This window comes from Glandiceps talaboti, chromosome 22 (genome assembly GCF_964340395.1).
Source record: "Glandiceps talaboti chromosome 22, keGlaTala1.1, whole genome shotgun sequence".
Lineage (NCBI taxonomy): Eukaryota > Metazoa > Hemichordata > Enteropneusta > Spengelidae > Glandiceps > Glandiceps talaboti.
Window position 1 is genome coordinate 12,132,297 of NC_135570.1, and position 26,655 is coordinate 12,158,951.

Below are 26,655 nucleotides of genomic sequence, written 5' to 3' on the forward strand. Positions count from 1 at the left end.
GAATCTCCCATAAGTGCCCAAGATTACCATGACAACTAATGACTAACGGTACCGGACTGCACAACATCAAACCTCAAACCACGAACAGGTTGCACTACATCAAACCTCATATCAGGCCACTATAATGATATAGCAGTTTGAGACCCGGTTTCTTATTTCATTCTCCATTTTAAAGACAGACACATTTATTGCAATATATAATTCAGTGGTTTATTGGGGATAATAGTTTACAGCTAGCACCACAAATTAGTAACAGTATTGATATGAAAGCAAACTTTTTGAAGTACCAGTATATCCTGTACTGCGAGGAGGGAAGACAAGACGACATTACCTTCACATCAATTACTACAACTACTGTTACCATAATGACTACCACTACTGTTACCAATGACTACCACTACTGTTGCCAATGACTACCACTACGTTTACCAATTACTACCACTACTTTCACCAATAATGCAACACGCTAGACGAGTACTGTTGTATTTCATTTCAATATCACTCGTGCCATCTCCATGTATCTGTAGTAGTACAAAAGAAAAACAGGAAAATATGCAAATTACGTATTAGCATTAACAATTGACGTCACAGGAACACGTATTATTGCTTAAATAGATCGCTATATTCCTGAGGAAAATATCAAACAAATCCTACTACTACTACATTATATATTGTCATATTACATAATATATCATGTTTTAATATATTATAATCTATTTACATACACATACATAGATAGATAATATAATAGATATATATATAATAGACAGATAGATATATAGACAGGCAGACAGACAGACAGACAGACAGACAGACAGACAGACAGACAGACAGACAGACAGACAGACAGACAGACAGACAGACAGACAGACAGACAGACAGATAGATAGACAGACAGACAGACAGACAGATAGATAGACAGACAGACAGACAGACAGACAGACAGATAGATAGATAGACAGACAGACAGACAGACAGATAGACAGACAGATAGATAGATAGATAGATAGATAGATGCATATATACATTTATAGATACATACATACATACATACATACATACATACATACATACATACATACATACACACATACATACATACATACATACATACATACATACATACATACATACATACATACATACATACATACATACATACATACATACATACATACATACATACATACATACATACATAGACACAAATGTATATTCATTCATTCATTCATTCATTCATTCATTCATTCATTCGTTCGTTCGTTCGTTCGTTCGTTCGTTCGTTCGTTCGTTCGTTCGTTCGCTCGTTCACAGTTATAAATAACTCAAATGACAGTATTCATTTTAAGAAATAATCACTTACAACTAGTGAACGTCCAATTAATGGAAACGGTCCTACAAGGTTTCTTCCATCATGAGAATATTCCAAAATTACAGCGCCATTTTTATCAGGATGCAATGATCTCAACACACCAGCTAGTCTACAAAGGTAGTAGAAAAAACACACACAATTACAAACTGTATACTCTATACTGTAAAACACACACAATTACAAACTGTATACTCTACACTGTAAAACAATAACTAAGCTCATCACGTGTCAAAAACATAACTTTCGTACTCGATAATTCACCTAGTTTTATGATGAATTTTGGACGAAGATAATATTTTACTCTTCCTGAATACGTTGTTAGTCTGTCAGTCAACACGGTGGCTGTCACGACATCGAAACAAAAGTTGTACAGGAAACTAACATTGATTAAAGAAGTGTGTAGTTTATGTTACACCGAACTTTTACAACTATAAGTGAATAATCCAACTACGTACGACTGTATTTTGTTGAAGAAACCTGTCAGAGAGACTAACTGAGTTTATACCCTTAGCATTATCAGGATATTACGAGTACACAATCATATAGTCCTGCTTGCAGAGTAATGGGATGTGATTCTGACATAGTCAGTACCACATCCCGTACATCGGACCGATACAATCACCGAGCTTCATTTAATAGTGTCAATGTCGTCATTTTTAGGGTTCGAAACGACTAAACTTGTAACAGTTGATTGCAAATTTTAGATGAATAGAGATGAACTTGAATGCTATGCTGCAGAGATATCATTGATAGTGTACATGTGTTGGAATGGAAGTCTGTATTAAACTCGTACCCACTATATCTAAATGTTTATAATTAATGCACAACACATTGGGCTTGACATGAATTCACGTAATCAATTCTTAAGTTGATAGAGGGCGTGGTAGAAAACGTTATTCAAAGTGTGAGCAAAGCAGAGCAAAGCGTCCTAGAAAGTGAGACTGGTCCTAAATTACTATGCCCTAATAAAATACATCTCAGAGCTAAACTGTAAACAATCTGATTAAAATCTGATGTTGTGAAAGCGGTTGGGTGTCTTATTTACCTCTACGGCGATCAACCGGAACAAAACAAAATTAATGATACAAATAGAGGTAAATAAAGAAACCTAGCCGCTTTCACAACATCACCTTGTGAGCGAGTCACAAGTTTGTAAACAAGATTGGTACACAAGATAAGAATATATCGATTTATTCGAGAAACAAATCACAGACATTGTCCATTTAATACCAGTATGACGTCACAACTACTCGTTTTCCTCTATGCATATGACGTTACAACTTACTTGTCCTCTATGCATATGACGTCACAACTTGTCCTCTATGTTGTTGTCCTCTATGCATATGACATCCGAGTCACAATTTACTTGTCCTCTATACTTACTTGTTGTCCGCTATAGATATGACGTCACGACTAACTTGTTGTAATCTATAGCTGTGACGTCATGACTTACTTGTTGTCCTCTATAGCTATGACGTCACAACTTACTTGTTGTCCTCTATAGCTATGACGTCACAACTTATTTGTCCTCTATAGCTTTGACGTCATGACTTACTTGTTGTCCTCTATAGCAGGAATGTGTTCACCCGTATAATCACAACTCCCTTCGTAGATAACTCCGAATTCATGAATATGGAACATGTATTCGATATCAAGAGAGGTGTTAAAACCAGTCAGATGTAACCGAAATTCAACGGGGAAATAATCGGCCGGAAACAGTGGACGCAAGATCTGATGACGAAAATAGAAATTCAAATAGGTTATTATTTCTCACAGGAGAGCGTGTATCAGAGTATACCTCTTATTCATTATTACTTTAGGATTGTCATGGAGTAGGCACTGCTTAATCTTTACATCAAGAAAGCATTTTAATAGAATACAGGTATACAGGTCCTGATTTTGGCAGTCTGAGTCTGAAAGATGGTGTGCAAGGATTGGTACACAAGATAAGAATATATCGATATATTTGGGGAAAATATCACAGACATTGTCCATTTAATACCAGTATGACGTCACAACTACTCGTTTTCCTCTATGCATATGACGTCACAACTTACTTGTCACTTTTCACAAAATACTTGAGAAAACTTTTTAGGCTAAAATAGCAATGTCCGGAGGAACAACAACAACAACAACAACAACAACAACAACAACAACAACAACAGCATCACTGATAACAAATCAAAGCAATATATGTATGTATGTATGTATGTATGTATGTATGTATGTATGTATGTACGTACGTACGTACGTACGTACGTGTGTGTGTGTGTGTGTGTATGTATGTATGTATGTATGTATGTATGTATGTATGGATGGATGGATGGATGGATTGATGGATGGATGGATGGATGGATGGATGTATGTATGTATTGTATGTATTGTATGGATGGATGGATGGATGGATGGATGGATGGATGGATGCACATTGTTGACAAGGGCAGATATACATGTATTAACCCGTACCGGCTGTCTCATCTGTACGTTGCCACTGATACTTGAAAACAAGTTTGGCAGTCCAGTGTCTTCGTCCACTCGAAGATTCGAGTGCATACCACAGAAGGCATAATGAAATATTCCACCTGGAAATACACATTATCTAATATCAGTTAAGTTAGCCTGGAAAATATGCCAAAGTGTTACCAAGCCATGCAACGTAATATATACAAGTAGTATGACAAAAGGAGAAACTCTTTTAAACGTGAAGTACAGTAGATATAATGAATGGATTCTCCATCAAATTTCAAACAGATTGGTGGTCATGTAAGAAGTTGGCTTATATATGAGTAAAATGTTTGTATTATTAACTAAAATTATCTGCTTTGATTCCCACCATCATGTTTACAACATATCTTGCAAAGTCCCACAAAAACAGGTTACAAGGTAAGGAATTCAGTAACTTTACCCGTCTCCCTGAGGAGAACCCCTCTTTTTGCATTTTACACATGGCTCGCTTAATTCCTCTATATGCATATTACCTATGATACGTGTTGTCGTATATTCTACATGTATTTCTATACTTTGGCCATAGACCTGTGATACAAATAAGTTTCCAACAAATAGGCCGCATCGACAGAGAAACAAAACAAGAGTACATTTTCTCTTCCCTGAAAAGCAGAAATGCAACATTGGATCATTCACGATCTTTGTTTTCTAGAAGTATACTAGTAAAATATCAAATTTATAGTACGAAGGTTGTCTAATAAATCTCGGATCCATGTTAATTTGCAAACACAAATAAAATGACACCCATTCTCAATATCATCTGTTTCACAAATATTGCATTTTCGTTGTTCAATTCAATATCTATGACGTGTTTTCGCATCGTATAAGCAAATAGTCTTACCATGTTTCGAAGCAAAACACGTACTCGTGGTTAGAATTAGAAGTAGAACGGCAATATTTATGTAGCGTCGCACCATCTTTTTACGTGCACCAACAGCGATTTACAGTCTATACAAATACAAGTGATACAGTAACTGCAAAACACGATTGGTGCATGCGTCTGAAAATACTCATTAACATTTTTATTTTGTCATCATTAACCAGAATTATGCATTTTTGCATGCACCATCACTTTTTGTTGGGTTATTGTAAAGTACGTCCAAAATTTGTATGAGATAATTAAGTGTTTGTTAAAGTTTAAAACATCATGAACATTGTAATCATAATTTTGAATCATTAGCAATTAATACAAGCTTTAATTGTTTAATTGTTTGACTTAATCTACATGACATGGTATTTAGTCAATTAGGCAAAACTACAATTGTCATGAAATATGACGTCATCATGACTAATGCCAGTAGTCCTCGATGCGGGCATCCTGAATTTCGTTGGCATCCTAGTCAACCAATCACTCGATTGATCGATCGACCTACTATCTACCTACCTACCTACCTACCTACCTACCTACCCACCCACCTACCTCTCCAGCTAGCCGTCAGTTCGTCAGTCCTTCTATCTATCTATCTATCTATCTATCTATCTATCTATCTATCTATCTATCTATCTATCTATCTATCTATCTATCTATCTATCTATCTATCTATCTATCTATCTATCTATCTATCTATCTATCTATCTATCTATCTATCTATCTATCTATCTATCTATCTATCTATCTATCTATCTATCTATCCATCCATCCATCCATCCATCCATCCATTAATCCATCCATCCATCCATCCATCCATCCATCCATCCATCCATCCATCCATCCATCCATCCATCCATCCATCCATCCATCCATCCATCCATCCATCCATCCATCCATCCATCTATCTATCTATCTATCTATCTATCTATCTATCTATCTATCTATCTATCTATCTATCTATCTATCTATCTATCTATCTATCTATCTATCTATCTATATGTCTGTCTGTCTGTCTGTCTGTCTGCTTGTCTGTCTGTCTGTCTGTCTGTCTGTCTGTCTGTAATTTCTTCAGCACTTCGTCTTAAAGTTACCATATCAGACATTAGAAGAGCTAGTAAGAGAAGACGTTGTAAAATAAAGTATAAAAATTAAAACCTTTCAGAAATATTTACAAACTAGACTCCTTGTCTGATAGATGAGGGTGGTGTTTATGAACCACTGAAGCTAAATTATGATATAAACAGCTGTAACAGAAACTTTAAATTATCGAAACAGTAAATAACAAAACTGAAAACTTGTATTGCGAATGCTTGACTGAATGTGTATATTGAAACAAGACGATCTAGGCTGTTTGTCGGTCGTCGTTTGATGTACGCTATAGTTGTTTAATGACGTCACTCTTACAAGTACACGTGACATGTCAGATTAGTGGAAATGAGGGCACCTTCATTTCTATGAACGTTTCTGGGACATCCGGGTACTAAACACTGTTGTAATAATTGGATGACATCATATGTAAGTGATATATGCTGGTAGAAATATTGTCGTTATACCGCTGCGTTTGATATTAAATATTGTTAGAAGTATGTAACGGTGAAGTTGCAGTTGCATGCAGACCAACTTTGGCTGACGTTCACACCGATAGTACATCGAGATGTCAACAAATTTGTTTCATATAGTTTTTCAAATCTGTACACTTGTTACCATTCCCGTTTTATCTTTCTATGAAGGTAAGTTGTCCAAAATGTCACATGCCACCAGTGACGTAATGTGACGATTTTTTTTTTTTTTTTTTTGGTTTTGTTTTGTTTTTAAATATAACACAAACAAACATTATTCCAACATTGGTATTGTATAGGTTGTTATTCACCAGCACATGTATACCGTTGTTATTTTCGTACAACTATTAAAAAATACTCATAAATTATGTATGTGGTCTGTTTTGCCTGTATAAAGACTCTGTATTTGCATACAGATAACGATCCTTATCGCTATGGTTACTGTGAACTAAGACCGGATATACAAGTGGACTTCACCGGACAACTAGATTCATCTTTGCTGCAGATTGGCGGCAAAATACGGATGCGAGAAAGTGTAAGTTAAAGTGACGTCATTCACTCATCTTGGTCGTATATGAATATACATATTTGAAATATTAGGACGGCAGGTCTAGTATGCCTCCATCCACAGGGACGCGTAGTATTTCTTTGAATTATTGTTTTCCTTGTCTACAGGCTAAATATAACAACGTTTTGACTTGAATGTATTTCTTTATGAAAAGAAAATTATCTACTACACGTTGTATATTAATACATTTGCAGTAGCAGAATTCGTATGATAATTTCCTTAGGAAAACAACAATCTAAGCAATAACACGTGTCCCTGTACTTCCATGTTGTCAATCATCATCCCACCAACAAAAAATGACAGCCTAGTCCAAGGGGACAACAATATGATTTAAAAATTGGGGGGGGGGGGGTGGCCTAGCTTGTCTCGAAATTGTCAATAATATCAACCTTCTAATTGATGTAAGTGACGCAGCTAACATTTATCATATCTGAAAGGGGGTTGTGGCAGGCCTGGTACAGGTATGACCAACAGGGCCTGGTACAGGTATGACCAACGGGGCCTGTGTAGGGAAATAGAATTAGATCTGTGGCAGGCCTGAACTGTCAGGCCTGCTGCATGCATGTGACAGGTCAATTCAGCCACAGACATATGGATTTTTAGCTGTGGAATAGTGAACTTGATAAAAGTGAAGACTAAAGTGTACATCCCAACACGTACAAAGAATATATATGTTACTAACATTGATGTGAAATTTACATTATGCGGTCTGTACTAGTATAGTAGATGTTGTCTAGATCACTCATTTACCCATGAATGGTAAGAATGACCAGTTAGGGATTTCTTTTTGTAACTTTTGGCAATGATCCACCCCTTTCAATCTTTCCTTTTTTATGTTAGTTGCCTCTTTTAAACTTTCTTTTTTTCTTTTTCCTTAAACAAAATATAAATGAAAGGACTAATCGGATATGTATTTAAGTTATCATATTATTTCTAGTTAGTACATTCAGGTCCACTTGAATTGAACATCACGATCCATGGTTTGAATTCAACACAAATAGACGAAGAACAAATATATTACATATCTGCACATGAATATGGAGACTTGAGTGACATATGTGATTCTTTGGGAGAAGGTTTATTGGATCCCAATCCAAGATTTGATCTGGTTGTAGAAGATGACGGTATCAGTGCCGTCGAAATACTGAGTAATGATTGGACGCTGATTGGACACCAGTCGTTGATTGGAAGATCCTTTATGGTGAGTTAAACTTTTCCGATCACGTGATACACGCGTGTACGCATACAGTGATACAGAGATACCTGATAGATGTACTGTGGATGTTATAATATATCTTACAGTGATGGGAGAACTAAATAAACGAAACTGAATATGCAATCCTTAAGCTTAGTACTGACCGCAGCACTTTGTGGTTATTTCCACACCTCTGGTTACTCAACACCTTCAGCGAATTTGGATCATTCCACCAGACAAGTTAGACACTGAAGAAGGACAAGTGATTTGTTTGAAACATGTCTGTGTCTCAATCAAAAGTGGAAGAAGAGAACTTGTGTATGAATCTCAGTGCTTCCATGATGAATATACAGTGTTTTTTTCCACACATTATTTCATAATTATGTTATGATCAATGCTATGTAGTTGGTTGCTTGCTCTAGTAGCTTGCGGCTATTCCAAACTCTAGCGGAGTACTGTGCATGTCAGCGCCGCGCCGCAGCGGTCAAAGAATACTAGAGTTAGTATGGAAGTCATTGGAAAGATTATGAAGACACTGTTTGAGAGTTACTTTAGCAACAAAGTTCATTTTCACCCTTGAAACCTCATAGTAACAGTTCACGATAACATTTGCTATCGAGGGCAATATCGTTATCATTCCGAATAAAGATCGCTTTTAACCAAAATGATACCCAATATGTATTTTGTTGTTATGGTTACAGCTTCATCGGTGTCCTGTTGATAACAGTAATTGTGGTGAACATATAGCATGTTGTGTGATTGGATTCGTCGATTCAGTATTCTGGTAAACCATGGCTGAATATATCATTACCATCGCTTCGAAATGACAACCATGGAAGTATACTTCCACGTGACAACTAATACTAGTATTAGGACAATTCTGATGTAATTTGATTGTAATAAAATGTCAACATCATTTTTTTGCATATGGTGAGACATTTTTGCCGACTTTTCAGTTACCTTAGTAACACTAATAGTCTCAAATAAAGTCGAATTGTAAAGGTCTATTGGTAATGGCATGTTGATTTAATACATTCCAAAGCTGTCATATTACCACAATAGGGAACTTGCAATCCAAACTGAGCATGCTCAGACGCAAAGGACTATGGGATTATCTGTGGTTATCGTAATACCTAATCTGGAGCTACTGATAATATAAACCTCCCACAAAGATCAGAGGGACTATGAATTGATTATAAATAATGTAACAACATTGTTTACAATGCTAATTTATTAGTATTTATTATCACATTTCCCATGATGCAACATTCAACATGGCGGGTTTGCAAGTTCCCTATTGAAAAATATTTCGAGTAGTACATGTCTGACAAATATGATAATAGTCTCGGTTACCCAGTCTCTTGCCGTTGAGGGCTACAACCCCAGCTCTGCTTGTAACCTCAGACCACTACTAGTTAGTGGTCTGAGTTGTAACCGAGACTAATACGATAGATACTCGTGACCTAAAGGGTTGTCAATACGAGTCTAGCAACTCATAGTGACAAGGCCCCTTAGGTCACTCGTATTTTCCTTGGCTGAATGAAGACAAATATTGGGGAATAACATCTAATTGTATGAGATGAATTCCACTATAAATTAGTTCCTTCATCCACTACACATATACTAAACGAAGAAAATGTTCGAGACATATTTCAAGCGGTTCGAAAGATGTTTCATGTTTTTTGGGACGTTTAAAGCAAGATTACTTCTTAAGCATCATTCAACCCCCCCCCCACCCCCAACTCAGCCCTGCAGTTCCATTATAACATCTAAGATATACACATATGTATTCGTAATCACATGAATGACTGAAGGAAATCAGAGAGGTAAAAATGTTGTCATCACAGTTTTATTTATAAAATCACCCGTTTGAGAAATTAGTATAACTAAGTACAAATATATGCCTTTCGTTGTCGTTCTTGCCGTTGAAAGTTCCTGTTGGCTGGCGTCGAAGTTGTGTGATCAACACACTCTCATCCTACCTAGCTACAAATCTACATTGTTATTACTTATAAATTCAGAATTATAGTCCAGGTACTTTTTTTATTGTGAGACCTCGAGTTCACAAAACGTTTCAAACATAAAATGTTTATAATGACGTAATAGCGGATATATTAAGTAAAAATAATATCTTGAAATTAAAACATTGTAGTAACAATGTTGTTGTTGTTGTTGTTGTTGTTGTTGTTGTTGTCGACGAATTCAAATTTGAGTTTAGAATCCAGAACCTTCCTCGATCCCATCATCCGTTTCGGTATCGTCTATGATTTCATCTGTAGAGAATACAAAATGGAAAATGTGTCAAGTGTGTAAATGGCCATAGGGAAGAGGAATGAATGAATGAATGAATGAATGAATGAATGAATGAATGAATGAATGAATTAATGAATTAATGAATGAATGAATGAATAAATAAATAAATAAATGAATGAATGAATGAATGAATGAATAAATAAATAAATAAATAAATAAATAAATAAATAAATAAATAAATAAACAAATTTTATAAATGAGTATTCATTTTGGAATTTTAATTTACAAGACAACCTTAGTGTAATTTTCTATGTGAAAAAACAACAAGGTGGAACAATGTGCACCAAGTCTGCGTTTGTAAATTAGTCATGCATGTAAACGCAAAAACAAGTTTAAGCAAATGCAATGGCGGTGTTTTTTTTATTTTACTTTTCATTCGTATTTGCCCGTTAAGAAATATACCAAGCCTACACATCAAACGGTTTCACATATTGTTACCTACCACACGGAGGTTCGCCATGGACTCTGGTATTTTCATACTCAGTACCATATTTATCAACACACCAGCAATAACCTGTACTACTATGACACTGCACTCCAGCAAAGAAACCCATTTCATCACAGGCAGGGATGAAGGCACCTAATATTAAAATCAATCAAAATTTGTCATTTTAGAAGATGCCAGCCATTTGGACTTTGTGTCAGTATGTGCAAAAAAATACTCAAATAGCTATCCTAAGCCTCTAACAACCCTTTGTAAAATGTCCAATCTGTTAGTTTTTAGTTTTGTTTACAGTAATATGCAAACTGTACTAGATACATAGTTTGTGTTCGTCAGTGTTCGTAGTGTAATGCCAGCCCGAACAATTCGTTGTTGTGATGGTGGAGCAAAAGAGCGCCATCAACGACGAGTTTCAGCTGCTTACAAATATGACGACACCGTTTCATTTAGATATGAAAAGTCAATGAGTCAACTTTTAAATAGTGACTATATTCGCCACTTAAAAGATCCGTGAATGAGGGCGCACTGAAAGAACCTAAAAAACCTAGACAACCGACACAATCAGTGGTTGGACATGTATTGTATGTACTAGTAGGCAAAAATACCTCTCTAATACCACCACAAATGTTATATTGAAATGACCAGGTATTTGAACGTATATACATATATTGTATAAAATACAAAAATACTTGTCTAAATCTAACTCCACAAGTAAGACAAGATTGATGACTATATATATATACCTGGCAATGGTTTAACTGCTCCCATGATGACCATTGATGGTACTTGACGCATTGCAGTTATACATGGTGGCTGATCATCTATGGGGAAAATATAAAATGTTGGGCAAGAATTAACATTTGGACGTGTACAAATAAAGTTATTAAAACGTCACTCCTGAACAAAAGAATAGTGCTATCTATAATCGCATCCACTTACACGATGTGATAATGAAAGAACCTAACTTTACGTAATCGTGGTGAAAGGCAGACAAAAGTAAACTTCTAAGTGTTTAGTTTGGCAGTCAACACATGCCCAAATAAGATATTGCTGTAGGTCTATGACAGTTTTTGCTATGGATATTAAAGTATCGTAAATTCTCGCGTTGTTCTCGTCTGTGTACACAATTCTGGGGTTTGAATTGGAAAGTAAAGACTATTTTACCGTCTTGGTGGAAGCAGTCGCACCACTCGTGACTACTGATTTTCTGGTCTGTGTTCTGATCACAACTATCCAGGAAGGGTACCATACATAGTTCATACTCATCGTCATACAGACGTTTCATTTCTCTCATCGTTAGGATCAAGTCTCTGTTATCATCCATGTTAGTAAACATCCAAGCAGTTGATTCCTTACATTTCGGGAGAACTTCAATACCTGAGAGAGAGAAAAAAGGATCCAAGATCGTTCAAGTTTAATTAGTTGTTACTACCAGGAAATTTACACCAAAAAAGTACTATCAAAAGGTAAGTCAGTCAGTCAGTCAGTCAGTCAGTTGGTCAGTTTATTAGTCAGCCAGTCAGTCGATCGGTCGGTCAGTCAATAGGTCGATCTCGACCTTTCTATTTTGATGTTACCATGGTTATAGAATTACATTATATAAACTGACATGATTGTGTAAGAGAATGACGTGTGCAAATACATGTTATGGGACTGTAAGGTAACTTGGAGTATTGTGCCCCATTGGGATATTATGGCACGATCATGTTCTATGGCAAGTGCGCCACCATCGATCTATAATTACTCAAAATGTTTGGAGGTATTTTGAAAGTATTTTGGAAAAAAATTTGGGTTACAGACCGTCTTTCAAGTAATCGTTGGAGGGATAAACACAAGTATTAAAAGTAACCTTTGAGAACTTAGCAAATTGTGTTATATTTTAGTTCTTGATAAATGGTCAATTCACAAATATTGCACCGTCAGCAATGGTTAGCAATGCAATAGAAACGAACTCCGACAAAGAGCGCACTCACAAAATATAACACTGTTATTGGAAATTATGTTATGTTATGTATAAAATCATTATATGCCAATTAAGTCGAGTATGTACTATATAATATGTACTTGTAATTATGCAGAAATAAAGCCAATATTTAAAGAAGATGTGCACGGATTTACTCACTTGCTTTTGGTCGGACCTTGTGTGGGTTTTTCTTGTACAATTCGTCTTCATCTTCTTTCATTAGACTGAACCATTCGATAAGACGTCTTGGAAGATCGACCAATTCATCAGCAGTACATTCTGTGAACACAGAAAAATGAACAAGTTACTTGTTTGACACATATCTGCTTCTGCACCTCGGTGGTGTTATGTGTGAGATATCATACAACAACTTCAATCCTAACCGCCAATTTGATCTTTCACAGTACTGTTACCCAGCCCTTAGTATTAACCTGCTGTTACTACTACAACTGGTTTGCCCACCACTGTAGAAACAGAGTTCACAACATTCAATTTCACAACTTCTGTACCGACAACACCTTCTAAGGCAACAGTCTTGGTAACAACAACAACAGAAGAGGCCACACATCTCAGACCACTATAGAACCCAGGCCACTAAAGACTGAGATAGTATCAAAGGCCCTCCTGGTGGTAGTCTAGTTCCTATACAGTATCGTTACGATTTACACCTCCACTCACAGACGTGGTTGAGTTAGAGACCACGTTGGCATCCAGACTACCTGGTGGAGGGTCTATAGTATTATAATCTATTGTCATAGACGTCCATAGTAGTATATACTTCACAGTTTTGTCCATCAATAGCTATCGTCTAATTAGCAGAAAAACAGTGAAAATAAAACGAGCTTAAAACTCGTAGGTTTCACATACCAAATGTCAGTTCTGCAACATCTTGTCTTGGTCGTGGATCGACCAGTGGTTCATTGATGTTTGGTAATACATCCGTCATGGTCAATATCTGTTTGGGTATCTCTGGAGTCTGTGAATACAACGAGAATAACTTTGCAATATAACCCAGATGCCATTTAGAAAAAAAAGACTAAGCAGCAATGATAAAAATGAACGTGCTTCACGCACACAACATGAAGGAAGAGCCACCATAAACTTGTGTACAGTTACATCGTTATCAAAATATGAATGCGAGAATGAGATGGTGTTAGTTTGGAAATATTTAATCTTTACTCAGAAAAATCACATAACAAAACTGAATTTATATTGCGGTACTTTAACTTTTATCAGTTGATTTACTTACTTCATCTACTTCAGGGTAGTCTTGGGTGTACACAATATCATCATCCAGATTTACCACGTCTGAAGTCAAAAAAGAGAAACACTTCAAAACAAAAATATTAATTTATATGTATGTATGTATGTATGTATGTATGTATGTATGTATGTATGTATGTATGTATGTATGTATGTATGTATGTATGTATGTATGTGTGCTACTTACTGCGTTTATTTGTTTTTAGTGTGTATATATATATATATATATGAATGCATGTCTTCGTGTGATTGTATGTGTGTATGCATGTCTTCCGTGTGTATATGCCTGTGTCTGTCTGTGAGCATATGTGTGAGTTTGATAAAGGATACAGATGAGAAAGTATACATTATCTCCATATTGGTTGGCAATGACATTGAGTTAGTATAGACAGGTTTAGGAACTGATCATTTCAACCCATACTAGATTGTCGTTATTGTTGTTTTTACCCCCTACCTTCATCAACTTTGCATGGACAACGGCCATCACATCCTTTGGTCACTTTCTTTCCAGTCATGCACACCTTGCGTTCAAGATGACATTCATCGTTGTAGGTTTTTCCATCAGTACCACATACAAAGTAAGGATGTACGATGGGGCACTTGGAACAACCCTTCTTTGCTTTTTCCTTAACCAACTTGCTGTGCAGTTTGTGACTGTATACAGACAAAAGAAGCGATTACTGTACATACTCTGTCTAACTGAACTGTTGTGTCCAGTGTGTCTGGATAATACTGAAGATGAAATGCATTTTTTGATTTGTTTGTCCCCTTCATGATGAACTCAGAAAAAAGTATATTCCTAAGATGTATACAGAAAAGCCATATCTGGTTATAAATTTTCGAGATTTATGAACCATCGAAATCCTTTGATGTCATAAGGAACTGGGTAGATTCTGTTTACTATACATTCACGTGTTTTACTGTGAGGCATTGCGTAATGTCATTACTTTAAGTCGTGCGATTACAACTCGTACTTTCCAAGCTCGAAAGTGCTGTCAATTTGAAAGCAGACCTACTTTTGTTTCATTGCAGTCTTACTGATGCAAATAGCCGTGTTGTCTTCTAATACCAAACATACTTTGCTGTGCCCGCATTTCACGTCTTCGCACGGGTCTACCAAACCAAACCAAAATACGGGAATCAACGATATAATAAATACATTAACACATCAAATCAAACGAAATCATGAAAAATCTTATATTTATACTTTGACAATGTATGTACATCACACTCACTGTCTCTCTACGTAGTTTACTCTATATGAAATCATGGGGTTGATATCGTGTTTCTTAGAATTGTTGCCATGACGACAACTCTACTGTGACGTTGTTTTAATAGAATTTACCTGGAACATTAGCTATACGAATTATTGTAACAAAAGAAAAATGCATCGTACAAACACTATTTAGTTAATTTTTATCAGTATACATTCATCGTCGTAAACCACCCCCCCCTTTTACGGCACCGTCCAAGAGGCGTTATTTCACAGTGTCGCGGAAGAAATGTCAGATCTGTTTGCGAGAATGGATAGATCATTCTTACCATAGTCTTTCATCTTCTTTTCGACTGTGTCTGTCTGAAGCTGTTTCCATTGCGTTTTATAGAGCGATTCACTGTCTGACTGTAATTAATGAAGTAGAGAAATACATTGTAAGTACACTGCCATTAGATTAAAATGACTTACTGGCAGGTTGGCACCTTTATGACACGTATGTTAAAAGTTGTGGAAGCCGACGTGACGGTCGTTATGTTCGCTTTATCAGGGAAGTAGACCTGTATTAGTCAAAGCGACTCTGTGCATTAATTTCTTGAATTTGTGAGAGTGGCCGTCCGTTTGTTCTCCTCTGTAATAAGAAATACATGCATTTTGATGTGATAACATTTTATTTTCTAAAAAGGAGAATGGTACTCTTGGTTGCCTTAGAAAACGCTCCAAGTAACACGTATTTCAACGGACAAATCTGTAATAATGTGGTATTCGTCGTATTAGATATTACGTTCTCATACTGTCAATTAAAGAAACGCTATTCTGTGATTGTAAAGTCAGGAGGCGCGGCGCGGTGTGTGTGTGTGGGGGGGGAGGGGGTGAGGAGAAAATATTTTGGTGGCAATTTTTCCGAGGGAGGGAGGAAGGGGAGAGAAAGCATGACTATTGAGAGGGTATATGTTTATAATTGCGGCTTTCGGAATGTACAAGGGAAACGACTGCTCCCAAGGTATAATTTGTTACAAATCATGAGCAAAATATTTCACCCTCCCTTTCAGACCATCTGAATTTTAAAGCCCCTCCCCCTCCGCACCCTAATTTTTTTCATCGCACCCCCCATTTTCTTCTCACCCCCACCGTAAATTATGCTTGCTCCCTTAAACGTAACATCTTTATGAGGGATGGTGACAGCAACAACAGCAATGAACTGGGGTGCACATGATGCATGATGGGAATGGTAGACTATACTCTGTGTGTAATGTATGTAATGAGGCCGATACTATGTAGTTCATGTAGTTTGGGTTATTCAAAGGTTAGACATACATCTTCTAGTGTTTATCTAGATACCACGTGACTGCAAATATCTACAAACAAGTTTACGATGCAGTCCTCTTTCTGCCATTTTAATACATTAGACCCAACTTTGACTAGAAACTGACATATCATGTACATGGTGAGAATACACGAATATTGGCCCATGGAAATTTTTTATGCTAATATGCAGTATATAAAATCATATCTTTCAGAGACAGATATGCAAATTAAACACACACCACACGTGCATATATAACATTTGATTTATAGACTAATAAAGGTATCTCACACGAGATCGAAAACAGTGCTCGATGCAAAATTTGTAGCAGAGCATAAGAAGTCACAAGTTGCGCGCGCGCGCGTACACACACACACACACACACACACACACACACACACACACACACACACACACACACACACACGGGAATCAGTAATATACAGAGACTAGAGTCGGAGAAAACTCATAATTATAGCTACACATTATTGTTTAGTGTACTGGCTTCGTGATGACGTCACTAAACGGAATTGGTTCCAGGACAGTGCAGTAGTCTAAAGTTAGAAATTGGGAAATGACTTGCAGCTTATTCTCCTCGATCAACGCCAAGATAAAAACAGAAACATGTGCAGACATTTCAATAAAAAAAATGATTGATATTCTAGATAGCGGAACATATTAGAAAGACATTAGGGTATGCATTCACTGTGTGTAAAGGCCATCTTACACTAGATCACACCATCACCCGAAGGTCACCTTGTAAACGGTGGACAGATGTCGCTTGCATATCATAGTAATGGCCAGGCACCAATTTAACTGGCGACACTAAAACTGAGCGGAAGATGTACACTTCAACATTTAAGACACATTGTAGTTATAAAAAAAGAGCTATTCATCCTCACGACGCTGTGCATTTTTTTTTAATTAAAAGGGAGTAATTGAAATGGGAGATACATACTACATCCGTTCACATTAAGTGCCCTATGTTATCCTTTTCCGGGCGTCTTTTATTGGGTTTATTTTACCTACTTACAAATCGTGGCATTCCACTCAATACCGCATTGTATACAACTGATGCACGGAAGAAAGTATTCGTTGATCCGTGTCCCCTTTATTCACATACTAGAATACTTCCCTAAACATTGAAACCACAAAACTGTCAATTACTGAACCAGGGTACAAGCACGGATCGGAGGCTGTGTTCTTTGTATGTCGTGATTTTCCCACACTCAGCACTATGCACCACGTGTCTTTAATACAATTTACCAAATAACTTGGAGAGGGTCAGCCAACTTATTGTCTGTAAAGTGTAACGAAGTCTTACTTGCCAACTATTTTTAAAACTTTTTACATCCTATAATGTCAACCAGGTCAAACTTTGAAACATTTATTATCAAAAGTAAACGTAAATCATCATGACCAGGACTTATACAATGTACAAGAGTCGAGATGTCAATGATCACCATTCATTGTACAAACGTATATCTGTGTACTCATGCCCAAAACAAAAAGTGTGTGTGTGTCTGTGTGTCTGTGTGCGCGCGCAAAAGTAACGAGTAAAACAGTCCTGATCAAAAAGTACGATATGTGTGTACGTATGTGTGTGTGTGCGTGCGTGCGTGCGTATGTATGTATGTATGTATGTATGTATGTATGTATGTATGTATGTATGTATGTATGTATGTATGTATGTATGTATGTATGTATGTATGTATGTATGTATGTATGTATGTATGTATGTATGTATGTATGTATGTATGTATGTATGTATGTATGTATGTATTCCAATGGTTGTCATACAAATTCGTTTTCAATTGTTTTTGTATCATTTACCTTTCGTAGTGTAGATGCGAACACAGATATGTTAATGTTCTATCGATGTCAAAGCGACATAGTTTTGTTTCACTGTTTTAGGATAAACGCTGGGCTACCTGTCGTTCACCAGAATTCACTCTCAAGCTAGTATGGTCGAGTGAGAAATAGTGTAGGCTACTTAACTCCTCAGTTCTCTTCTGCGCATGTCACATGAAGTCAAATAATCTGAGACATACATTGACAGCCTTTCTTTATTTTTTCAAGGATATAAACAAAATATTTGGTTTAAAAAAAGTGATGTTAATTATCTACGATTACGTAATCGTCCTTCACTGCTATTATATCCCTATATTAAAAACAATGCAATTTAATGAAACGTGATCAAATATAACCTTCTGATAAACACGGGTCGCCGACCAGTCGCCATCCACTTGTTGACGTTCGACAAATAGTTGAATTCACTGTTGTTTTGATGGCTACCAGTAGGTGGTCATGTTTTGCAGCGAGGAATCTGACAATAGAAAACCACTCTCCAAATGCACACATACCTGTTACTTTAGCCTTGTGTGACTTATGTAATGTGTTTTCTGTCACAAGATTGGATTTTTGTTTACGTCACTTGGTTGGTTGTGATAACACTACCAAATAGTCTGTCACCAAAATCCAGCTTTTATATTTCGCCTTTACGTATACACACTCCTTTTAATAAAGTTTCACTCGCCAGTCATCAATGAAAATGTTTACATTTGGGGTACTTGGCTGTTAAAACCCTCGACTGAGTTTAAACACAACCCAGAAGTTACGGTGGAAAAAAGTGATATTTACAAACTACGTCACGGTCCAACTATACTGATCTCGTTGATGTATTACGACGGAGGCAGTCGAAGTTTCGAGTTATTATGATAGACGCATACTAAAACTATTGTTGAGATATGTAAATCTGTTGAATGGACATCAGTTTAATTATGCATTTCAGGTAGCGTTTCTGATGACTTCGATGATCTGGCAGTGTACATTTTTGGGGACGTACAAAGTTAACACTAGTTTGATTACAAGGTGATTTCATCTCCGGTGAACAGAGAAACCACTATCACCCACTTGTGTAATCTACTACATCGAACAACAACATTTTTAGTTTTGTGGCTATCTTGGAAAACCGAAACCTCGATTGCCACTGTAGTACTACAGATACTAATTAGTAACTATCCACGGTCTATTTTGTTTACAAAAAACTCTGAATATATTCAATCCCCCATTCTTTCATGGATCTCAAAGTTGACGATATCTCACTTATCAAGGTCTGGTGTCGCTTGATGTCAACAAGCCGTTGCTCAGGTTCGAAAATGTAAACTGGGATCAAAGCGGAGGATGATTTGCCAACGTCTTTTAAAGACTATTAACTCTTCCTTGTATTTATGCCAAGACTAGAATCTATAGTAATTTTCTTTCGATTTTAGCGAACGTCATTCTAATACTGTACTCTTCACCAAAGGTTTTCTCATCGTAAATAAATTATAATCCGAAATGAAAGTATCAGGTGTTTTAATAAAATCGAAAACAGATCGTAAACATATGATAAAAAATTGCAGCTGCTACACAGGAATCAGGATGCATTAGTCTATTTGACTCCAGTTTTACATTTATAATAAATCAGAGTGGCATATTTCTTTCAACTCATGATGTTACAGTACAAACGATATATTATCAGTCTATATGACAAACTAACTGAATCTCATACACGAATAAAAAAAAGTAACACTTGTTTAAAACCTGAAAGGTGTCTTGGACAATTAAGACCGATTCTTTAGACATTCGTGGGATAATTATCGTACTTTGAATTCAGGACAAAATATCGCATAGATGATTCTGAGAGCAACGCAATAAAGTGCGCTTACCACTGGCCTCACTAGACTCTGCCACTTGGCTGTATTTTTCTTCTGGCCCGCTCTAGCTCCATCGAACACCACCAGAATAACAAACACGCACACTGCAATGCTGAACTTCATGATGTATAAACGTGTTACCAAGACTTGCTGGTCAAATTGAAATGTCGCTCTATTTAGCCTCTAGTCAGGTTGAGATGCTGTGGTTAAAGTAGCAGTCCTTGAAGTTGAATGCTTGTAAAGGCCGTAAACTGAAGTGATCAACAAGCCGTATTTGCACACAATGTAAGGACGTAAATCCGGACTCCCATTGGCTTTCCAAGTCGTAAACAACTTAATGAAAAGCGGGGCCGGTAATGTGATATACCGTAGATCGCAGTGGCCAAGTAGAGCGTAGAAGAGCACTGAACTGTGACTGTTTCTCAAGTCAGCTCAGGCTGGCTATATATATAGTTTTAGAAACATTTCAATACCTGTTCACTGTGACAGTTTGACAATCGTTAAAATCGAGTATCAGGTATATACCGACAGATACTTGGTTTCTCTTAGTAAATGACTTCAACTCTCGGAACATATAGCTGAACATTTGATATCACATAGTGTACAATATCGGTAATTTCTGGATATTGATGTTTTTTTTACTACAGGTTGCTTTTGCCTTATAAGCGACTTTACGACTTATAGAGTGTACGACGATCAGAGATTTCTGTTTCATATGTAAATGAACTTACACCACGGGAAAAAACACCAGTGCGTTTGCTTGCTCGTGGTAAAACTGGGTTTTCATGCATAGACATATATCATATGTAAATAGTTTCACTGTATAATATAATTAGTGTCGGTAACTTATGGTAGTATAAACACCACAGGAGCTTGCACCTCATAACTCTAAATGCTACATGTTATAACATTGAGTAGGACTACAGTGGTGTTATTTTACTATTTCACAGAATAATATAAACACAAACAAACTGATAAAAGCTCTCCTGAACTCACATCAGCTGTGTTGAGTTTACAAGTATGTCAGTCGTTTTGTTGTTTTTACCATTTTTTGTGTGTTTTTGTCTTAAGTGTTTACTTGGCTCACGTCAGTCAAGCAAACGCATCGGTGTTTTTTCCCCCGCGGGTAGTATTAGGGAGCCTACAGTAATTATAAGGGGGAGGGCTTGAGTAAATCAGGCTTGGCTGTTGTATAAAATATGACCCTCCCCCGATTCTGACTAATGACCCTCCCTCAACCTTCTGTCTCTAAAACATGACCATCCACCCGTTAAAAGTAATTCAAAAACAAAATGCTGTCAGAATTAGAAAAGGACACAGTCCCAGAATCAATGGTAATAAAATGTGACCCTCCCCAATCCTATTTTCTATAAATATAGCACTCATCGAGAGCCGATTTGTAAAAAGTGATCCCATAATTCCTTCGAATTGTAAATACAATTTCCCATCTACACACCCTTGGTAATGTCCCCATTAGCACAGGGTTTGACTTCAATGCTGCAATAATTCATCATGGAAGTACCACCTATAGTGTTGCGTTCGCTGTGGCCTGTATTTTATTCTTTTTCATCCCGATGTAACTGGGAAACATCCTAGTTAAATATCGGAACGAAAAAAGACTAAAAAGTGAAAAAACAATAACTCAAAACCACAACGATTGTTACAATTATTGCAGCTAGCTGAAACTAAAACGTTTTTCGAAAGTTTTGTTAGAAATAATAGCCTAACAGTACTGTACACATAACTCTTTTCAGATATGCTAACTGATTTTGCGTTTTTGAATTTTCTCTTGTTCTCAGTTTCTTTCGGCTTATAAGTACACCCTGAACAGTATTAAAAGCTTATTGCATATAAGCCCACGTCATGATCTAGGTCAATCTGATTAAAATCCGATGTAGATGTCGGCTAATCGTTCATTGCTATTTTACCTTCGTTATTTTGCCTAATTGACCTTCTTGGTACATGTTTACATATTTTAGCCTGATTCCAGGCTAAAAAATGTCACATGTACCAAGAAGGTCAATTAAGGCAAAATAACGAAGGTAAAATAGCGCGCGATGAACGATTAGCCGACATCTACATCGGATTTTAATCAGATTGGATCTAGGTGTTTTTATACAATATATGGTTATACAAAAGCACAAATGGTTTTCAAGTTATTTACATTCCAAATATGTATGGTCTATATGTTATATCGACCCGTGTGGGGACTGTAGGACACCACAGGGAACATTCACTTTCCGTAAATCTATGTTATTGATGCTGAAATATTTTTTGTCCTACTTCAGTGTTACTTGTAATATATTATATTAGAAGAAACACTGAAGTAAAGCACTTTCTCTATGTGTTACACTCATTTATAGCTTTCTTATCAAGTTTAAAGCATACTGTTTCAATTGGTTTATTTACAAGCCTAGCATATGTCTAATGTGGTCAATTAGCATATGAAACAGTATACATTGTACTTTTACACTTGATATGGACGCTATTAACGATATTGTGGTACATACAGAAAACGTTTATTATTGACTAGGTTGTGTCGTAGAGGGCGCAGCGCATGTGGAGTAAACAAAAACTATCTACCATTGTGACCTTTGACACAAACTAGAGCATCAGATGCATGTGCATGTGGAAAATTGTAACTTTTACTCGTACAAACTAGATTTTGAAAACAAAGAAAGGCAATGAGTGGTAGGAAATATTTCCCAAACCATCCAAGACAACGTAAACATGGCAAAATGTTTCGAAATATGTCTCGAGGACCTCATGCTCGTCTTCGACTATTACAAGGCATGGTGACTGCTCTCATTCGCCATGAACGGATTGAAACAAGCTTCCCGAAAGCCCACGAAACACAGAAATATGCAGAAAAGGTACGTACGTATCTAGATTGTGAACATCAATAATTCTGTTTGTAGACATTAGAAATGTATTTTATAATCCTGTGTGGGTGTTAATCAATCAATCAATCAATCAATCAATCAATCAATCAATCAATCAATCAATCAATCAATCAATCAATCAATCAATCAATCAATCAATCAATCAATCAATCAATCAATCAATCAATCAATCAATCAATCAATCAATCAATCAATCAATCAATCAATCAATCAATCAATCAATCAATCAGTCTTTATTACTATTGCATAACAACATGCCATCACAGGCATGGTAAAGCATTCAATTGTTCTTCAGCACCATTTGTGTAAGTTTCACAAAAGTTTACCAAATATTTCAAGTCATTAAAAATTTTTTGATTTTGTATATTTACACATTTGTTATTGTGTTTCAGTTGATAGATGTTGCTAAAAGAGGTTATAAGGATGCTGAGGCAATGAAAGTAGCCAACACGTGGCTTGCTGTAAGTTTTTTTTATGATTGACGATCACATTCCTAGTGTTGCCAACTTGACTTCCACATATATCAATCAATCAATCAATCAATCGATCGATCAATCAATTGATCAACAGAATTTGTATAGCTAAGCACCGAAATCCAATATGACATAATGTTCTATGACCCTGAACATGAACAATAGTAGATCATTGTAAAAAGTTAGAAAGCTCTTCCAATCTGATGTGTGAGCTCTTACATGCCATGATGTTTGAGGGATTGACCCCCAAATAGGCAATCATTGGAACTTTAGTAAATTTTACCCACTTTATTTCCTTAACAAATCCACTGTGTACATGTAATACTTTTACCAACACTGTGGAATTATTATAACTTAGGGTGTCAAGAAAATATCCAATTCCACTAAAATACATACACTTTTCTTAACATTCTTTTGATTTATTCACTATTCAAGTGAGATAATGTATTGTTTTATTGCATTTATTCTATTCATTGCATATTATGATAGTTTCCATTCAATTTTTATTTGCAGGACAAAGACTTGGTACATAAACTTTTCAAAGTTTTGGTACCAAGATATGAGAATCAATCTGGGCAGTACACTAAGTTATGGCACATTGGAGAAAGAGGTAACCATCTCCATCCCAAGGCATCTCCTATGGCATTCTTAGAATACTGTGGAAATCCATTCCCACCACTGCAACCAGTCAAGAAGAAAAACCCCAACTGGTTAATCAATGTTCTATTACAAGGAGTGAAAAAAGATGTAGAAAAGACCGATGCACTAGAGTTAGCTAAGACTGTTACTTTAGGTACCGCATATGATTTCACTGGAAGACTTGATCAAGATGTGAGGGTTAAAAAACAGAGTAACAGTGTGGACTCTCCAAGTAAAACAACATCATCAGATATTGGAAATGATGAAGGTACCCCAGTTTGAGTGTGAACTGACCATAAATTACATCAAGTTCGATGGTAGCAAATTATGTAAATCTGAACATTTTCATCTAAGACAAAAAAATTCACTTATTTCAGGAAAGAAACTGTGAAATATGTAGCTGTTATGATTAAACCATGTTGTACATTGTGTGACTAGGTTCCCCTCTACCATAGACACAGTGACTGATATGTGTGTGTGATTAGGTTCCCCTCTACTATAGACATACTAACTGATGTATGTGATGAGTGTATTTTAGACATCAATTCACAGCGTACTGTGGGGTGCTATATCTTGAGATTTAGAAGACTTGTTTGTACAGATATGTCTAGTATTTAAAGGGTATACTCTGACAAGTAGTGTAGACATCCTATGAATACCATTTTGTAATAAAGCAGTGTTGATAAAGATCAGTGGCTTGTTTCCATTAGTTTCTCGTATACGCTATTATTCCACCGAATCCATTGTAAATTTCTTGTTTATTTGAAACAGTGGGTGATGACGTACATGTGTCAAATTGATGTAATTATCTCTGTGTGAGTCTGAAGCCTGGGTTGGCATTGCAACAGTGCAGTGTGAGTCTGAAGCCTAGCCTGGCCTGGCATGACAACAGTACAGTGAGGTGCAGTGTTATTTCACACAAAACTGTACATTCATGGCAAAAATAAACAAAACAGTCATGTATGTATGTATGTATGTATGTATGTATGTATGTATGTATGTATGTATGTATGTATGTGTGTGTGTGTGTGTATGTATGTATGTATGTATGTATGTGTGTGTGTGTGTGTGTGTGTGTGTGCGCGCATATAATATGTATGTATGTATGTATGTATGTATGTATGTATGTATGTATGTATGTAAAATATTATTGGTGTTTGCAGTGGTCGGATAGCTATGGGGCAAATTATCGGTAGTGTAATGGTCATGAGTTTGTACATAGCGATTGTGTTTTAGGTTGAAGATGAACATGCTAGTTTACAAAGTTTATAGGTGTCAAAAATGTTAAGTTGACTAAACAGTTAAGAATGTATACCCTCCGATGGGGACAAACGTTATTATTATTATTTTATCCAAATTAGGAAAATGATCTTCGAATTCTCTGGCGCACGTATCTATGGCATGCTATGGTGCGTGTGGAAACAGGTATGTATGCTTGTTACTCTAAAACTTAGAACTACAAAAAGCCACCGAGGAGGTTGTCTAGGGCTCTTTTTTCAGTTCGTGCATTCAAGAGTATTTACCGAAATAACGTTATTCGTTTTTGGATAATAAGCCAATCAGTGTACCTGTTAAATATTTAATTAAAGAATTGTTGACACCGATCGGGATGAATACTAAATGATAATGTATGCTTATCCCGATTAGGATAATTATCCCGATCGGGAGATATTCCTCACTGTTAAAGAGAAGAGTAGAATGGACGTGACAGAGAAAGTTATGAGCCCCACAATTTTCTTTGTAGACGGATAGGTGGCGCAAGAGCAGTTTGATAAATGTTTCCCTAGATTCCAACACAGTAACTAAAGGTAAGGCAGGATTAGACCCATATAAAGAAAGGTGAGGAGAGATTTTGGAACGTAATGACGGATTCTGGATAGCCTAAATATTGCCTTTAAAGGCAAAAACTCTAGAGCTTGTACGGGGCACAACCTTCGGACCGTGTGAGAAGTGAACCGTATCCCTGTCTCAAGTTCTTCCCTAATACTGTCAAGATGCTATTAAACATTTTTTGAATATTTCAACCATATGTATAAATATTGGTTGCTAATTATATGATACTTCCGTCTTGTAAAAATGGTTGATATCACGTGACGAGAAATATTCTAAAGTCCACTCTGAGTGACAATGAAGAATGATGGGGGTGGGGTGTGTCATGTTTTAGAAATACAGAGAGATGGGGTGGCGAGGGAGGTCAGAGACTTTGTCGGACCATGGATGTATTAGTGATACATCCATGGTCGGAACGATGGAACCCCCCAGGCTGGAGAAAATGACAAACCCTTAATATTGAATAGAAGAGCGAGTTCGTGTGGCCTCGGCTGTGTACACACCTTGACAGTACAAACGACTCTTTTGACAGGATGTTGTTA

General features: G+C 36.5%; 4 protein-coding genes across 4 annotated transcripts; 2 read left to right on the forward strand and 2 right to left on the reverse strand.

The window, feature by feature from the left end:
- Positions 1-425: 425 nt before the first annotated feature.
- LOC144452549 (extracellular superoxide dismutase [Cu-Zn]-like) lies at positions 426-4,794 on the reverse strand. Its single transcript, XM_078143651.1, has 5 exons — positions 4,719-4,794; positions 3,839-3,954; positions 2,928-3,103; positions 1,364-1,481; positions 426-521 (listed from the first exon to the last, which is right to left on the reverse strand). Exons 1-5 carry the CDS (start codon positions 4,792-4,794, stop codon positions 426-428), a joined length of 582 nt encoding a protein of 193 aa, XP_077999777.1.
- Positions 4,795-6,472: 1,678 nt separating this feature from the next.
- On the forward strand, positions 6,473-8,948 carry LOC144452051 (extracellular superoxide dismutase [Cu-Zn]-like). The gene is made up of 4 exons (XM_078143062.1): positions 6,473-6,478; positions 6,705-6,842; positions 7,813-8,076; positions 8,772-8,948. Exons 1-4 carry the CDS (start codon positions 6,473-6,475, stop codon positions 8,856-8,858), a joined length of 495 nt encoding a protein of 164 aa, XP_077999188.1. The 3' UTR covers positions 8,859-8,948.
- Positions 8,949-9,873: 925 nt separating this feature from the next.
- Positions 9,874-20,594, reverse strand: LOC144452163 (testican-1-like). Its single transcript, XM_078143203.1, has 11 exons — positions 20,281-20,594; positions 15,594-15,672; positions 15,068-15,164; positions 14,506-14,705; positions 14,038-14,096; positions 13,656-13,764; positions 12,948-13,067; positions 11,990-12,202; positions 11,569-11,646; positions 10,826-10,963; positions 9,874-10,343 (listed from the first exon to the last, which is right to left on the reverse strand). The coding sequence occupies exons 1-11, from the start codon at positions 20,389-20,391 to the stop codon at positions 10,285-10,287; spliced, it is 1,263 nt and encodes a 420-aa protein (XP_077999329.1). The 5' UTR covers positions 20,392-20,594; the 3' UTR covers positions 9,874-10,284.
- A 2,272-nt stretch (positions 20,595-22,866) lies between these two features.
- On the forward strand, positions 22,867-24,953 carry LOC144452259 (large ribosomal subunit protein bL17m-like). The gene is made up of 3 exons (XM_078143321.1): positions 22,867-23,141; positions 23,564-23,632; positions 24,158-24,953. The coding sequence occupies exons 1-3, from the start codon at positions 22,953-22,955 to the stop codon at positions 24,563-24,565; spliced, it is 666 nt and encodes a 221-aa protein (XP_077999447.1). The 5' UTR covers positions 22,867-22,952; the 3' UTR covers positions 24,566-24,953.
- The last annotated feature ends 1,702 nt before the right edge of the window (positions 24,954-26,655 follow it).